The sequence below is a fragment of the Eptatretus burgeri genome, chromosome 5 (genome assembly GCF_056783735.1).
Source record: "Eptatretus burgeri isolate ZD-2024b chromosome 5, Ebu_testis_v1, whole genome shotgun sequence".
NCBI classification, from domain to species: Eukaryota; Metazoa; Chordata; class Myxini; order Myxiniformes; family Myxinidae; genus Eptatretus; species Eptatretus burgeri.
The window spans coordinates 83,287,904-83,305,087 of NC_140965.1; the positions used below are offsets into that span (position 1 = coordinate 83,287,904).

Sequence of the window (17,184 nt, forward strand, 5' to 3'; positions counted from 1 at the left end):
AACTTTCAACGCTTAATTTACTTCCATTGCTGCAGAACAGCTGCAGTTGCTCACCCATCACTTGTTCCCTGAAAACGGCCTTTTTTAACAACTCTGAAATTTACATTATTTTTCAGTTTTTGGTAACATAAACGTCTTTTTTTTTAACCTCTGGTAGTTTACCACTTAGCTTTGTACCATTTCAGGTTATTCACTGGACGAGAACTGCTTAAATTTCAGTAAAAACCGAAAAATGGGTGTGTTCTAAAACTTTCGACCAGTAGAGTATCTACATATACAAACAAACAATGAGACCATACTCTGTGCAGAGCCTTGGTGCTGTCTCAGTAGTCTCCTTGGCTAGTGGGCACAATCCTGGACGGTCACCCCTCAAACACAGGAAACCAGCAAGCTGGCACTCATTTTGCCGACCTCGGAAGGATGATAAGCAGAGTCAACCCCACCTGGTATTAATTCAACAGCCGTGTGGGATTTGAACTCAGGATCCTAGGATCCCAAGCCCACCACCTTAACCATTTTGCCAACACCATGCATGCATGCATAAATACATACATGCATAAATACATACACACATACAGTAATAACTATATATATATATATATATATATATATATATATATATATATATATATATATATATATATATATATATATATATATATTTATCTTGCCAAAACGAAGTTTTTGCAAGATATGTTAGTCAGCTTGTATGTTTTATTATTATTTTTTTTTTATTTTTGTTTGTTAGTCTGTAATCACGTATAAAAAATTCTGCAGAGCACAGTTATCATTGGAAATTTTTGTAACTTCGCATATCAGAGGCCGAAAGAGGTTCCTTTCAGTGCACAAAATTTTGAAGGTCAAGGTCAAAGGTCAAGGTCACTTTGTCGCAAATCAGGGGAGTCGACGAAACCCTTATTTTTTGAGCAATTTTGATCGGATCGTCTTCAAACTTCATGGGAATATAGTTCATGATCTGGTGCTCAGCTGATTAATTTTTGGTGGCGATTGGCCTTGACCTTCATGGTAAGCGCCTGAGGTCAAACATATTTGACACCAAGGTCAAATTTTGAAATCTTAGATACCATATCGCGTAATGCCTCATATGAAAGCGCTTGACAAGTGCTTTCCAGATCTGTCAAAAGTTTGACGCTATGATGTCATTTGATGACATCATGACGAAAAAAACGGATTTTCATGAAAATTTTATTTTTTTGTTTGTCTGTAATCACGTATAAAAAATTCTGCAGAGCACAGTTATCATTGGAAATTTTTGTAACTTCGCATATCAGAGGCCTATAGAGGTCCCTTTCAGCGCATAAAATTTTGAAGGTCAAGGTCAAAGGTCAAGGTCACTGTCGCAAATCAGAGGAATCGACGAAACCCTTATTTTTTGAGTAATTTTGATCGGATCGTCTTCAAACTTCATGGGAATATTGTTCATGGTCTGGCGCTCAGCTGATTAATTTTTGGTGGTGATTGGCCTTGACCTTCATGGTTAGCACCTGAGGTCAAACATATTTGACCCCAAGGTCAAATTTTCAAGTTTTAGGAACCATATCGTGTAGTACCTCAAATTGAACACCTCGATGAGTGCTTTCTCGATATGTCAAGCTTGAGACATTATGACGTCATTTGGTGACGTTATGAGGCAAACGCATATTTTTCATGGTTACTCTGTAGAACGATTCTCATCGGAATCTCTTGTAGGCAGATATTCCTCAAGGAGTCGCTCCTGGTGAATAGCAGTTCTGTTCACCTCAGTGTGACCTTAAAGAAGTCACACGTGGTCACCTTTTGGCCACATACGGGTCACCCTGAGGGTGACATTGGTTTATTTTTATCTTGCCAAAACGAAGTTTTGCAAGATATGTGAGTCAGCTTGTATGTTTTTTTTTTATTTTGTCTGTAATCACGTATAAAAAATTCTGCAGAACACAGTTATCATCGGAAATTTTTGTAACTTCGCATATCAGAGGCCTATAGAGGTCCCTTTCGGTGCACAAAATTTTGAAGGTCAAAGGTCAAGGTCACTTTGGCGCAAATCAGGGGAGTCGACCAAACCCTTATTTTTTGAGTAATTTTGATCGGATAGTCTTCAAACTTCATGGGAATATAGTTCATGGTCTGGCGCTCAGCTGATTAATTTTTGGTGGTGATTGGCTTTGACCTTCATATGTTTTTTTTTTTGGTCTGTAATCACGTATAAATCACTCTGCAGAGCACAGTTATCATTGGAAATTTTTGTAACTTCACATATCAGAGGCCTATAGGAGGTACCTTTCAGCGCATAAAATTTTGAAGGATAAGGTCAAAGGTCAAGGTCACTTTGTCGCAAATCAGGGGAGTCGACGAAACCCTTATTTTTTGAGTAATTTTGATCGGATCGTCTTCAAACTTCATGAGAATATTGTTCATGGTCTGGCACTCAGCTCATTAATTTTTGGTGGCGATTGGCCTTGACCTTCATGGTTAGCACCTGAGGTCAAACATATTTGACCCCAAGGTCAAATTTTCAAGTTTTAGGAACCATATCGTGTGGTACCTCAAATTGAACACCTCGATGAGTGCTTTCTAGATATGTCAAGCTTGAGACATTATGACGTCATTTGGTGACGTTATGAGGCAAACTAATATTTTTTATGGTTACTCTGTAGAACGATTCTCATCAGAATCTCTCGTAGGCAGATATTCCTCAAGGAGTCGCTCCTGGTGGATAGCAGCTCTGTTCACCTCAGAGTGTGACCTTAAAGAAGTCACACCTGATCACCTTTTGGCAAGATACGGGTCACCCTGTGGGTGACATTATTTTTATTGTATTGTCATTACTATATTCATATATATATATATATATATATATATATATATATATATATATATATATATATATATATATATATATATATATATATTTCTTCTTCTTTCGGCTCCTCCCGTTTGGGGTTACCACAGTGGATCATCCATCATGATCCGCATAATGATTTGGCACAGATTTTACGCCGGATGCCCTTCCTGACGCAACCCTGGTCGCCTCTTACGACACAGGGATATGGTACACCTATTCTAACCGGGGTATACACCGGCCCAGTACACTGGTACTCACTTCGCCGACCTCGGAAGGATGACAGGCTGAGTCAACCCCCTGGGGTATTAATTCAGTGGCCCAACGGGGCTTGAACTCAGGACCTTTTGGATCCCAAGCCGCTGCCCTAACCACTGCGCCAACACCAGGTATATATGTATATGTATATATATATATATATATATATATATATATATATATATATATATATATATATATATATATATATATATATATATATATATATATATATATATATATATATATATATATATATATATATATATATATATATATCAACATGGAAGGATGAACAGAAACAACAACAAAAGAGCATTTGAACAGACTAAGTACATAATGCAGGTTTTGCTTTAAATAGTGGAAGTTTAGTCCCAGCCTTTTCATGCACTGAGACACAAGTGGAAGGAGTGTTTTTAAACTGACAATAGTCATCGCCTGAATTTGATTGATTTGTGCAATGAGAAGGCCAGAACTATTCTGCAAGTTTCAGGCTAGGGTCAAGTTGAAGCTAAGGTAGGGTTGGCATCAGATGGAATATTGGGATTGCATTACTGATGTGAGAATTTGAACTTGCACAGAACAAAATGCTGATCACCTCTTTTGAAGAGCAGTCTTCACAGAAAAGGTTTATGTGGGAGTACCAGGTAATCAAGAAGCAGATCTTTGTTAGCAACCGAGATCGGGACATCAAGTAGGCAGGTGGTTGGGTAAACAGGATGACAGATGGACAAACATTGTCTGCTTTTCCAGGACATGAGCCTTACAAACCCACAATTGAACCTGTGGTAAACTGCGCAACTAATCTAGCACTGAAGATAAAGTTTATTTGAGTAAGGCAAACATTTTTTGTATTGTAAGTCCATGTGGAATGTGCTTTTGATGTTACTTTCGAGTGAACCTTCTTCAAGATATTCAGTGACGATTATGATTACACTTTAGCTCGATAGATTAACTGTTGAATCCTCAAATGAAATACGAGTCAAAACAAAAGGTTTTTATTCTCACCTGGAATGGTGTTGTCAAGAAAAAACGCGATGCAGCCACCCACAAACATCTCAGTTGTGAGGAGAACGGTCAGCACTTGGTCCAGCAGCACAACCCCTGCACACAAACAACTTATGGCTTTCCTGTTCCGTGCTTAGCCGCGAGTGCAGAGTGTCAAGGGTAACAAGCAGCATGATATGCCATCTGAACTCTTACCCATATCCACCGGATGGCTTTCCACATAATGTGGCACTGTGAGGCCAACAAACATTGAGAAGCCCAGAACGAACAGGTTTCGAGAAGAGTTCATGTCCACAAACTGTAGGTTTGACAGGCCAACTGCAGTGATCATTCCTGAGGATTGGAAGTGAATGATATAAAAAAAGGAGGAAAGCCAGTAAGATCATTTTGTACACTTTTTAATTCTTCCATAATGTAGTCATGATTTTGTATATTAGTGGTTTTGTACATGATGGAAGTGTTTATCAATATCATAAGGGAGAAGCAGGTTCTAAAATCAATCACTTGTGATTGTTCTTTTTGCCGTTTAAACTGGCAAGCGTGGGTTTAAATCTCGACAGATCTGTAAATTGTCGCCCTGGGGTTTTGCGGGCATGGCAAGGCATCAATGTATGTATCGTCCATTAGAGGGACTTTAAGCCGGAGGACTTGTCTTTCCGCACTGGTTGGTGGCAGAGGTTAAAGATCCCAAGGTGTCTTTCATGAGGAATAGGTGAGTTGGTGCCAGCTCCCTGCACAAATTAAAAATTCCTGCCCAAATCGCCTTCAGTTGAACATCAGCCTTGGCCAGCTTGTTCGTAAAATATTTCAATGGAAAAAATTCCCCTGACAACTACAACAGCCTTGATGGGAATATTTTGAGCTGATAAAGAACTAGTCATTGTAGTATTAGTAGTATTAGTAGTATTAGTAGTAGTACTCATGGTGGTGGTGGTGTCATGTTTTTCTCATTTAACCATTTCTGACAGACCTAAAGATTTATTGACATCGGCATGAAGTGGCTCTGATTATGATGGAGAATTTGTATTTACTAATGCCATTTTCATTATGTTATGTTTGTTGGCACTGACCGAACAGTGTACAGAAGAGTGCGCCAAGGACAGGATCAGGGAGCGAGGTGAACAGGGCTGTGAATTTGCTAATAGTTCCCAATAAAAGCATGAAGAATGCCCCGTACTGCACCACCCGTCGGCTCCCGACCTGCACAAACACGCAGAACACTTTAGTGGCACAGTGGACGCCATACTTTACAAATTTATCGTAAGTAAGGCACTATCTTTAACAGGACAGTCATGGAAGAGGCTTGCCTTTGTTAAACCCAGGACCCCGATGTTTGGACTTGATGACGTTGATCCATTACCCGTTCCAAAGAGTCCTGTGATGATGCAGGAAAAGCCTTCCATGCAAATACCTCTGTGAAAGAAACCTATAGTTGTTAGTAAGTACAGCAAACTGATTTTTTTTTTTTAAAGTCGTTCCACACAATGTTTGATGCAGATTGGACTTGATGACGTTGATCCATTACCCGTTCCAAAGAGTCCTGTGATGATGCAGGAAAAGCCTTCCATGCAAATACCTCTGTGAAAGAAACCTATAGTTGTTAGTAAGTACAGCAAACTGATTTTTTTTTTTTAAAGTCGTTCCACACAATGTTTGATGCAGATAGTCTGTGGGCTTATGTAAAAAAAGCAAAATTTTGGGTAGATTCTTGGCCCCCATGTTTAAACATATCTATAAACCTCACTGATTCAGAAAAAAAGGGTGCCAGTTTTTCTATTAGCTTTTAGGGCTTCCATTTTGAATTTCAAAATGGCTGCCGATTTTACCCTATATGTATGATTTTTCGGTATTTAACGTTATTTTGAACATATAATTCAAAGTGTGTGCAAATAGAGTTTGGGTACCAAATGCATTGTAGTTGAGACAACTGTTCATCTGAACTCTGTTTGCATGGATATCAACAGGTTTGATGTTAATGTCAAGAAATATTGGTATGAATGTGATACTTATTACTGGTATCTGACGAATATTTTCTGCTTGCAATATGATGCATATCTACTGTGAACCAAATAGCTTACTGCTTTATTTCAGAAGACCAAAAATGCACAGTGGACATCCCATCCTATAAAATACTTAAGGCATTGAAATTTATGGCAACTTGTTAATTTCACTTATGGTTATGATTCCAGATTAACCATGGCGTCCTGTGGAGAACCATCATGTAAGAAGCGTGCAACTAAACCTTCCTTCCATTGACTTTCGAATCTGCTTGTTGTGTCAAGAAGTGATTGGCATGCATGAGTTTGCCTAAACCAACAAAATTCTCATGGCACCTGTGGGGGAAAAATTTATATTAATGTATTTTAAATTGAAACAAATGGAGTTTCAGAAATGTAACTTTTATGCTGCAAATTAAATTGGCTGTCATTTCTGGCCAAAAGACTTTTGCCCTAAATGATAAGAAATGTGTTGTTCTGGAGCAGAGTGACCGAGCTGATAAATGAACCTTTGCTTAGAAAATGTACGAAGTGGCTTTTTGTCTAAAAGACACGTCTACAGTCTGGGTGAATATCCCCCAACCTCTCTCTCATGGAAGTATGAAATATTTTGAAAGGCACATTGTTCTCAGTACAAGCACGTGAGGAAGTATAGTTTCTCAGTGGCTTGTACTCCTTGGAACTGACCAAGTACCAAGTTAGAATAAAACTCTCTGATGTAATGTAGAAGTGAATTGAATCGGGTTGGTCTAACTGTTCACTAAAGTAAGAATAAATGAAATAGAACCAAATAATATTGCAATCAAATGGGGATTCTTAAGTTCATTGTACAAGGGTGAGAAGTGTATGGTGTATAATTAGGAAATAAATTATTTCACAAGGAAGGACTTGTGTGGACATCAGTTTTATCAGTGTCAATAGGGTTTTTGTAGGATTTTATAATCAAATCGGACAAACGTTAAACTCTGTCTGAAGTCAAATAGGATTCCACAATCGGCCAGTTAGAATCCTTCAGGAGGACAACGATCACAACAAGGTGGGTTTAAAAATCCACATCACACCAGATGGATCTATTCATCCCACTACAGACAAGAGCACAGTGATAAAGTTTCTGGAAGATCTGGTGGCCAATGACACAGCTCAAGCTTCTGCACAACCTGCCGAGTTTGTAGAGGGATCTGAGACATGTCTTGTAGTTTATGGAATGGGAGTGATACAGGAATTAATGGCAGTCAAAAATTTCAAGACTTGCAAAGAACGTGCAACACCCTTTGTCACACTCATTGACTCAAAGGCTCGTGGATATTGTCAAGTGAGAGTTATATTTGATAATTACACCAAGAATGCATCACTGAAGGAGCAGACGAGAGAGCGGCGGAAAGGCAAGCTGAAGGAAACTAAATCCTACATTTTTCAAGACTCAACAGGCATCAAAGACAAAAAGATGTTTCTCGCCAGCAGCAGCACAAAGGATTCACTAACTCTCTACCTTTCCCATCAGCTCATCTACTATAGTACCGTCAAGGTTATGACTGCAACACGGAAAGAGGTCATGACGAATTATGAAGTTGAAACAATGACCGGTGTCAGCACACAGGAAGAGGTGGACACTCTTATAATTTATCATGCTGTAGAAGTTGCGAGCAATGGAATGAATGTCAACATATATTCACAAGACACTGATGTGCTACTTTTGGCTGTATGAAGAACACCACTGGTCCACTACTTGGCAACCATTCTGCACTAATCATGGGCACAAGCGAAAGACGACAGAAAGTCTTCCTACAGCCTATACATGACAAGCTTGGCCCAGAGAAATCAGCAGCTTTGATCAACTGGCATGCTCTCACAGGCTGAGATATGACAGGACATATCCAAGGGAAGGAAAAGAAGGGGTGCTTTACAACTTTCCTGAAGGCAAGCCCCACCATTCTGAGAGCACTTGCCGATCTTGGCGAAGGGGATGAGCCATCTGAAGAAGTTCTTCGTGGTTGTGAAGAGTTTCTTTGCTCTCTTTTCTCTCCAGTTGGAGTCCACTTTGGGCAAGCAAAGATGCTGAGATGATTTTTGTTCAAGCAATTCACAGATGAACAAGGAGTTGAGAAACTGCCACCGACTCAGCGAGCATGGATTGAACATGTACGCCGTGCCCATGTCCAGTGTAATATCTGGTGCCAGGATATGGTACTGAACCCAACTTTTCTTGACCCTTTGACCTTGGGCTGGTGAAACCAAGACAAAAAGCGACTGATTGTTCTTTCTCAGGTTGCACCAGCTCCAGTCTCAGTGCTGCAGTTCGTCAGGTGTAACTGTGAGACATCAAAGTGTTCAAGAAGGTGCTCATGCAGAGGAAACAGTGTGGTCTGTACCGAACTTTGCAAATGTGGTGTTGAAGGCAACAGCTGTACGAACATAACACCACCAAGGATTGGCGAAGATCTAGAAGATGATTGAAGCAATGACAATTATAAATGTTTAATCGGTAACATTGACACTCCTGATTCATACATGTAGCATTTTCATACCTTTGAAAAAAACTTATCCATCTTCTAATTGAATAACCGCCCAAATAAATTTATATTGAATTACGTGCTCTATATTATTTCTGTTAAATGTTTTGGAGGATTGGCAAAGAGTGTTCCAATCATAAATATGTTGTTATTATTGGAATCCTCCTGTGCCAAAACATATGATTAGACACCAAAAACATCTTCTTATGTCTATTGGTTCAAAAGTAATGGCATTTTACATAGAAAACCCCTGAAATCAGGTGGCCATCTTGAATTTTTTCCAATATTTAGAGTATTTCTAGTGCTCTTAGTTTTCTTCGAATGAATCTTTGTCCCCTTTATATGAGTTTAGATAAAATAAAATAAATATTGTATGACATTTGAATGGATAGTTACGGTTAATTTGCAATATTATTTTTAAAAGAATATTTTCGGCGGTGGCCATTTTGAAATTCTAAATGGAGGCCCTAAATGTTAATGGAAAAACTGGCACCTTTTTTTTTTCTAAACCAGTGAAGTTTCTAGATGTGTTTAGACATGGGTAACATGAATCTACCCCAAAAAATGATAAATCCAGAAAATGTTACATAAGCCCATGGAATAAGAGCCCGACGGTGGTACCAGCAATAAGTGATAAACTTTCTCCTCAACCCAAAATACGAGTTGATGGTTTCCAAAATAATCTAATAATTTAATAAAAACAATGTCACCCGCAGCGTGACCCGTATCTTGCCAAAAGGTGACCACGTGTGACTTCTTTAAGGTCACACTGAGGTGAACAGAGCTGCTATCCACCAGGAGCGACTCCTTGAGGAATATCCGCCTACGAGAGATTCCAATGAGAATCGTTCTACAGAGTAACCATGAAAAATATGCGTTTGCCTCATAACGTCACCAAATGACGTCATAATGTCTCAAGCTTGACATATCTAGAAAGCACTCATCGAGGTGTTCAATTTGAGGTACTACACGATATGGTTCCTAAAACTTGAAAATTTGACCTCAGGCGCTAACCATGAAGGTCAAGGCCAATCGCCACGAAAGATTAATCAGCTGAGCACCAGACCATGAACTATATTCCCATGAAGTTTGAAGATGATCCGATCAAAAATACTCAAAAAATAAGGGTTTCGTTGACTCCCCTGATTTGCGACAGTGACCTTGACCTTTGACCTTGACCTTCAAAATTTTGTGCACTGAAAGGGACCTCTGTAGGCCTTTGATATGCGAAGTTACAAAAATTTCCAATGATAACTGTGCTCTGCAGAATTTTTTTATACGTGATTACAGACAAACAAAAAAAAACAAAAAAAAAAAACATAGAAGCTGACTAACATATCTTGCAAAAACTTCGTTTTGGCAAGATAATAAACGTTTTTGGAAGACCGATGCGTCCTAAAGACCAGAGGTTGGGAACCTTTCCTGATTCTGAGGGCCAAAACAGCCATTGTTAAACATCGTGTGGGCCTGATGTATGCTTTGGATTCGTTAGAAATTTAAACAGCACATACAGATATGCAAAAAAGTAACTTAACGAATCGTTCTGACTTTCTGACTTCTGACTGAAAATTAAGGCACTCCGAGTCAACTTTCTGCTTCTTAATGCCTTCACCATTCTGTCAACCACGACCAATGAGAAAACAACATTCACTGATTTCACTGCTTTTTGTCTCAAATTGTCCAGACTCTTCTTTATAATAGGCAGTTGGAATACAAAATTATTCCTATTCTTACTGGCTTTTATCTCAAATTATAAGGGTGTACACTGGCTTTTACACTACATATAAGGATTGTTGAGAAGCGAGTCGTCCTTCCTGTTCATTTCCTGCCAAGACTGATGCTATCACTTGAAGCTGTGAATATGCTTATATACAACTTATGAGGATTAAATAAGTGATTACAATTATTGGGAAATACATTTTGTATGACTTTTAATGTTTCTACATAATTCATCTTCATTACCTCCATATATACGTGGCTGCTGAGGCACTTTCATTGGCTAGGCCGCTGGGGGTTACAACCTGGACGGGCCACCACTCAGACCACAGGATGCTCGAATGCAAGTTCAGAAATATGTAATTTGTTCAGGGTGCTGCTGATAGCTTGTCTTCTCTTTGGGAAGGACACTGTGGGGCCTTTAATGTACATTAACTGATGCTCGCAAATGGGAAACCTAGTTTAACGTCCATCTCCAAGGGACAGAACACACATTGATGAATCGCCCTGAATGCAAAAATACCAAGATGCCAGTTTTTAGCTGGGTCGAGATTGGAACCCAAGCGAGACAGTTCAAAGGTATGTCTGCATATCTTCACGTTATCCTGACAGCCATTCCTTGATAAGAGCTATTTAAAACACTGAACAAAATACTGAACACATCAACATGTGGGCCAGATCAAAACATGCCATGGGCCACATATGGGCCATGGGCCCAAGGCTCCCCATGCCTACTCCAGACAATCATGATGTCCTTGCATTGTGCACTGGTCTTGTGCCATCCTGCATGAAGGTGTTTACATGTCAGATGAAACTGTTGCTAATGGGAATTACAAGTGCACTATTTTGATAGATTCTCAACTTGAGAGGTGAGCTAAATTTTTTGCCAACTTTCTGCTTCAATGTTTCTTCTGTTGTGCTGCTGTAATTTATTATGGATTGGGAGGTAATGGAAAGATCGCAAAAGGTACAGACAATGCCGAAGCATTTCCTCTTGCACTCAACGGGGCACATACAAGAATACCGGATATGGAGACTCAAAACAATTATTTATGCTCAGACCTGGTTCCTGATTGGCTCTTCAGACTGCTGTTGCCAGCAATATACACCATGGCTATGAGGCAGCAAGGGAACCGAAGACTTTCCACAATGATGCAGCAGGCTCTAAAGGCCCAGTCACACCTTGACGTTTTAGCCAACGTATGCCGATTTTTTGAATTTTTTTTCTAAAACTCTGGCACACGTTGAATACGTTATGGGTAAGTTTTGATAACATTGAGAGCACGCTGAAAAACACTGCCATACATCGTTGTACGCTGGCTTTAAATGTTGTACTTTTTGGTTGTCCTCAAATTTTTTCATGCTTGAAATTTCACGACGTATGCCGGCGTATGACTCACACGTTCCGCTACGCTGGCCACAAGTTGTATGCACGGTCTGCGATCGTTGACAGACGTCAACACATGCTACTTGTAAGTTAATCATAAGTTGAGACACGCCGAGGTAATGTTTAGCGTACCCGAAACTTATTTCTATCCTATGATTAGCGTGTTGTTGGCACGTTACGCGATCGTTGCCACACATCGACAGACGTTACTTTTAAGTTACTCATAGGCTGAAAGACGTCGGTATAATGGATCGTCCTTGCGTCAGTGTCCACGGCCACGGCCAGGACACTTATTTGCAGCATTCTTCAAACTTTTCTTCGGCATGACGAGGATGTTCACACTTCGATGTCTAGCTTGGCGATGATTCCAATTGTCCATCGGCAGCGTCTATTTAAAATAGTCGAGTTTGAGCGTTTTAACACGTTCAGAAGAAACGCTTCAAATTTCCAAACCCCAGTATCAAAAAACAAAGGCGAGTGACAGCAATTTAAATCGTTCATTGTAAACAATGAAAATAGTTTAGTGGTACCGTTTAAAAGTCGTTGAGTGTAAAAAAAATCCAATTGTTGAGCGCAAGCATCTACTTTCAATAGTGGGGTTTGAGCGATTTAGCACGTTCAATAGAAACGATTAAAATTTCCGAGCGCCAGCGTCAAAAAACAAAGGCGAGTGACAGCAATTTAAATCGTTCATTGTAAACAATGAAAATAGCTGAGTGGTACCGTTTAAAAGTCGTTGAGTGTAAAAAAAAATCCAATTGTTGAGCGCAAGCGTCTACTTTCAATAGTGGAGATGCAGCCATTTAAATCGTTGAGTTTATCATTTAAATCGTTAAACGCAAGGACGATCCATCATAACCCAAACCCTCCCCCTCACACTCACCTACTACTGCCAACATGAACAAACTACTACTAACACTAATACTGATACTGATACTGTTACTGCTGACATGGACATCGACTCAAAAGGGACTCGAAAACACAGTTGGGTTCCCTTTTATGAGCAGCATTTTTATATACCAATTCCCAAAACCGCTGGGAACACGTCTTTATATGGCAGTTGTTAGCTAGAAACACGTTAATTTTTTTTTTTTTGTCGACCGGAAGACGTCATTGGAATACGTCTACATACGTCGATGTGTGTTGGGACTACGTAAAGAATTGGTTCAAAGCACGTCAAACATAAGTTAGAAATAAGTTTCGCGTAAAAAAGACATTACCGCGACGTGTTTCGACTTATGAGTAGCTTATAAGTAGCCTTTGTGGACGTGTGTAAGCGTCCACATATCGTGTGTAAAAATTATCCCCATTGCATGCGGAACGTGTGTCATACGCCGTGTACGTCGTAAAATTTTGAACATGTTTAAAATTTCTTGACGTACTCTACTTACTACGACGTATGATAGCGTACTTTAGCGTTGTACTCACGTATACCAAACTTACTCATACCGTATTTGACGTGCCCCAACGTTTTAGACACATTTTTCTTAGGTCGGCATACGCTGGCAAGATCGCCAAGGTGTGACCGCGATGTTGACACTTCCATTTCTACGGCAGTTATGATTCGAATCGTTGTGCGTCAGCCTTTTAATAGGCTACGTCACGACATCGTCGGCGATGCGTGCAACGCGCTATGCCTAAGTTAGACTATCGTTGGGCATCAGTTGTGTAGGCCGACAACAGGTTCAGCATTTGTTGGTATAAGTTATCTATAACACAACGAAACGTTCTGTGTCTGTTACCAATGCGTTATACATAAGACCAAGTCGCTATGAATACGTCCGAATCTTTAAAAAAAAAACATCAAAAGTTCAACGTAAGCCAGCGTTTTACATACATTTTAATACGTTGCCATCGCTGGCTAAAACGTCAAGGTGTGACCGGGCCTTAAGCAAGTGAAGTGTTTGCACACATGTTTTGTTTACAAAGAACAGGAGCTTGTGTGTGTATAAATGTGGCATCAAGAATGCATAAATGTGCCAAGCTCTGTGCATCAGCCACAATCTGATACCACTCGGCATGATAGTCATCTGCACATTCAGGATGGTTCAGAAAATTCTGGCCAAATGCAGAATTTGTGCATGTGTGGGCTGGTTGTGTATTGTGGCATGTGTCTTGATTGCTGCGAATTGCCAATGGAATGTGCTTCTTGATATGGTCTTCCGGTCTTTGGGATGTACGTACTACATATTTGGCATCACACCAGCACTGAAATTCATAAATAACATTATTCAATTCTGTCATAAAGAGTACATCTTTTTGAACTCATAAGAGCATTTCATGAGGGATAATTATTATTGGCGTTGCAACTGAGTGATAGCAGCATCATATGGAATTGTGAAGGAGCCGTGAACAAAAAGTCTGATTTCACGCAATTTAATTCCAGACTATAAGGCAACAAAAGGTGAAATTTTTTGAAAAGGGGTGCAGACTTTCTATGTGCCCTGTACATGTTGTTGAAGATTAACTCCATCACCCATGTTGCAGCATTCATCAATTCCACAAAGACCGATGACTAACTCCATGGTGGTTCAAAGTTGCCTTGGAATAGCAATGCCACGCAAATATTGATGCCTTCCTTGAGTGGAACGTTTGTGAACAAGCTCGAGATGTCAAATGAGCACATGTTCACAATGTTGCTGTCCAACTCCTATTCACGCATTGTTTTGGCAAAGGTGAATGAGTGATAGTGTAATTGGAGAGTTCATCAAGAACTACTTGCAGGAGATAAGTCAACCACTTAGCCAGTTCTTGTTGCACAGAGCCTGTCATTTATAGGATTGGACGTTATCGAATACTTTATTTGTGTATTTTATGCGCTGTCACACCTTGACGTTTTAGCCAGCGTATGCCGACGTATGAAAAATTTGGCGAATACGCTGGCACACGTCGAATACGTTGTGGGTAAGTTTTGTATACGTTAAGAGCACGCTGAAGCACGCTGGCATACGTCGTAGTACGCCGAGCTCTGCACAAAATTTGTCGACGTATGCCAGCGTATGACTCGCACGTTCCGCATACGCTGGCCATAAGTTGTAGGCACGTTATGCGATCGTTGACACACACACGTTACTTGTAAGTTACTCATAAGTCGAAACACATCGAGGTAATGTTTAGCGTACCCGAAAATTATTTCTAACCAATCAGTAACGTGCTTTGAACCTATGTGTAACGTATCTCCAACACATATTGATGTATGTAGACGCATTTGACGTCTTCCGGATGACCACAGAACTTACTGAACGTGTTTCTAACTTGCAGCTACCATATAATGGCGTATTGGCAGCGTTTAGGGGAATTGGTATATAAAAATGGGGGTTCACAGGAGGAACCCGTCAGTGTTCCAGACTCCACGGTGAGCAGATTTCCATGTCATCCGAGAGATGGAGGATCCGGCAAGGCTGAGACGAGAATACCTACTCGCTGTCCTCCAACATCAACATGACCTCATCGATTTGACACTGTACCAGTTGTGTGCCAATAGAGCCAGGAGAAGAAGAGGTGAATAGAGGAGTAGGAACTGGGTGACCTCTCCGTCAGAGGGTGAGCGTGATGGTGAGGGTGTGGGTGGTGATGGATCCTCCTTGCGTCCACGGCCACGGCCAGGAGACTTCTTGGCAGCATTCTTCAAAGTTTTCTTCGGCATGACGGTGATGTTGACACTTCGATGTCTGGTGCGGTTATGATTTGAATCGTCGATCGCCACGTGATCGTCGGCGATACGCTGCCGTGCTATGGATAAGTTAGACTATCGTTGGGCATAAGTTGTGAATGCCGACAACACGCAAAGCATTCTTTGGTATAAGCTATCTATAAATTATCGAAACGTTCTGTGTACGTTACTAATACGTTATGCATACGTACAACTCGTTATGAATACACTATTGCATGCCCAAACTGAAAAAAAACATCAATAGTTCAGCGTACGACAGCGTTTTAGACAAATTTTGATACATTGCCATACGCTAGCTAAATCGTCAAGGTGTGACAGGGGCTTTAGGTGAACTACAAGTCTGAGGACACAATGTTAAAGCTTTGGAAATGTCTGTTCTTTTTGCGATATTTTAATTTTGTACCACAAAGCGATTATTCATTGAATAGATAGAGCTAGCCAGAAGTGGTTTTACCTGTTAATGGCATGGATTGGTGGAGGAGGTGCTCCACAGAGGCGGGCACATGCATAATAATCTCCAATGGATTCTACAATCCCGGCCAACACAGCACTGAACATTCCCAGCACGCCAGCGAGGGTCACGTTGGGAATTCCCCACTGCACTAGCAGGCAAAAGGTACAAAATGGGAAAGGAACAATTAAATGGATTTCGAACCTCTGCAATAATTTAAACCTGTGTGCCTTGAATTTCAAATGACATGTGTTTGACTTAGAGAATTCCCCACTGCTCTTTTAGGCATCAAGATTATGGCATCACACATCAACATTCTTAAAATGGGATCACATGTCGAAATTCTTGACATGGCATCATACTTCAAAATTATTGATCGGGGATTACACATCGAAATCGAACTTCTTAACACGAGATCGCATGTCAAAGTAAAATGGCACTCAGTTGAGCGCATACGTCCACCAGGCAGAACAGTTTTTGTTTTTTTTATCACACTGATAGGCCGGATCTGAATCCAGACATTGACCAAAATCTAATCGACTTGTTCTTGTCACCTCGCCAACTGATTGACCTAGTTTTATCATAACTCATCACAACTTTTTGAAATATCATGCTGTATATCGTTTTTCGCACCATCTCTCAATGGTGACGAATCACGTACATTTTTCAAACATTTTGTATCCGACTCTGGATCTAACCAAAATCAAATGAATTTGTCCTTGTCACACACCCAAACTGTCCACCAAATTTCATCTGAATCTATCAACAACATTTTGAGATATCCTGCTCACAGCAAACAGACAGACAAATAGACAAAAGTGAAAACATAAACCTCCATTCACCTTTGATGGCAGAGGTAAAAAATTAACATGGAATTGCGTATCAATTTTTAACCTGGCATTGCACATCGAAATTCTTGACATGGTTGTCCTCTGTTACGATTGTAAGAGAAAGTTTATAAAGTTCCATTTTTGCCATCATTACCTCCGCCACTAAATAAAAGGAGGTTATGTTTTCACCCTTTTCTGTCTGTTTGTTTGCCTGTTTGTGTAGAGGATATCTCAAAAAGTTGTGGACGGATCTGGATGAAATTTGGTAAACAGGTTAAGTGTGTGACAAGGACGAACTGATTCGAGTTTTCTGAAGATCCAGATCTGACTACTAGAATTTTTAAGTGATTCTTCATTGAGTGAAATGGCTAAAAACTATATAGAGCACAATATCTCGAAAAATTGTGAACGGATTTAGCCAAAACTTGGTGGACAGGTTGTGTGTGTCGCAAGGACGAATTGATTTGATTTTGGTGAAGATCCGAATCCGGATCTGGATAGGAGAATTATTT

At 40.1% G+C, this 17,184-nt stretch overlaps 1 protein-coding gene and 1 long non-coding RNA gene across 5 annotated transcripts in view; one reads left to right on the forward strand and one right to left on the reverse strand.

Annotated features, from left to right (window-relative positions):
• Window positions 1–17,184, forward strand: part of LOC147026852 (uncharacterized) — a 50,499-nt gene that overhangs the window by 16,036 nt on the left and 17,279 nt on the right. The gene's annotated exons all lie outside the window — the stretch shown is intronic.
• Window positions 1–17,184, reverse strand: part of LOC147026853 (solute carrier family 23 member 1-like) — a 78,152-nt gene that overhangs the window by 7,506 nt on the left and 53,462 nt on the right. For 2 of the 3 annotated variants that reach the window (XM_085882698.1, XM_085882700.1), the window contains 5 exons: window positions 15,846–15,993; window positions 5,416–5,521; window positions 5,179–5,308; window positions 4,304–4,441; window positions 4,109–4,204 (listed from right to left, as the gene is read on the reverse strand). In XM_085882698.1, the coding sequence (XP_085738824.1) occupies window positions 4,109–4,204; window positions 4,304–4,441; window positions 5,179–5,308; window positions 5,416–5,521; window positions 15,846–15,993 (618 nt within the window). The remainder of the gene's footprint in view (window positions 1–4,108; window positions 4,205–4,303; window positions 4,442–5,178; window positions 5,309–5,415; window positions 5,522–15,845; window positions 15,994–17,184) is intronic. The other variant, XM_085882699.1, reaches the window with a different exon arrangement.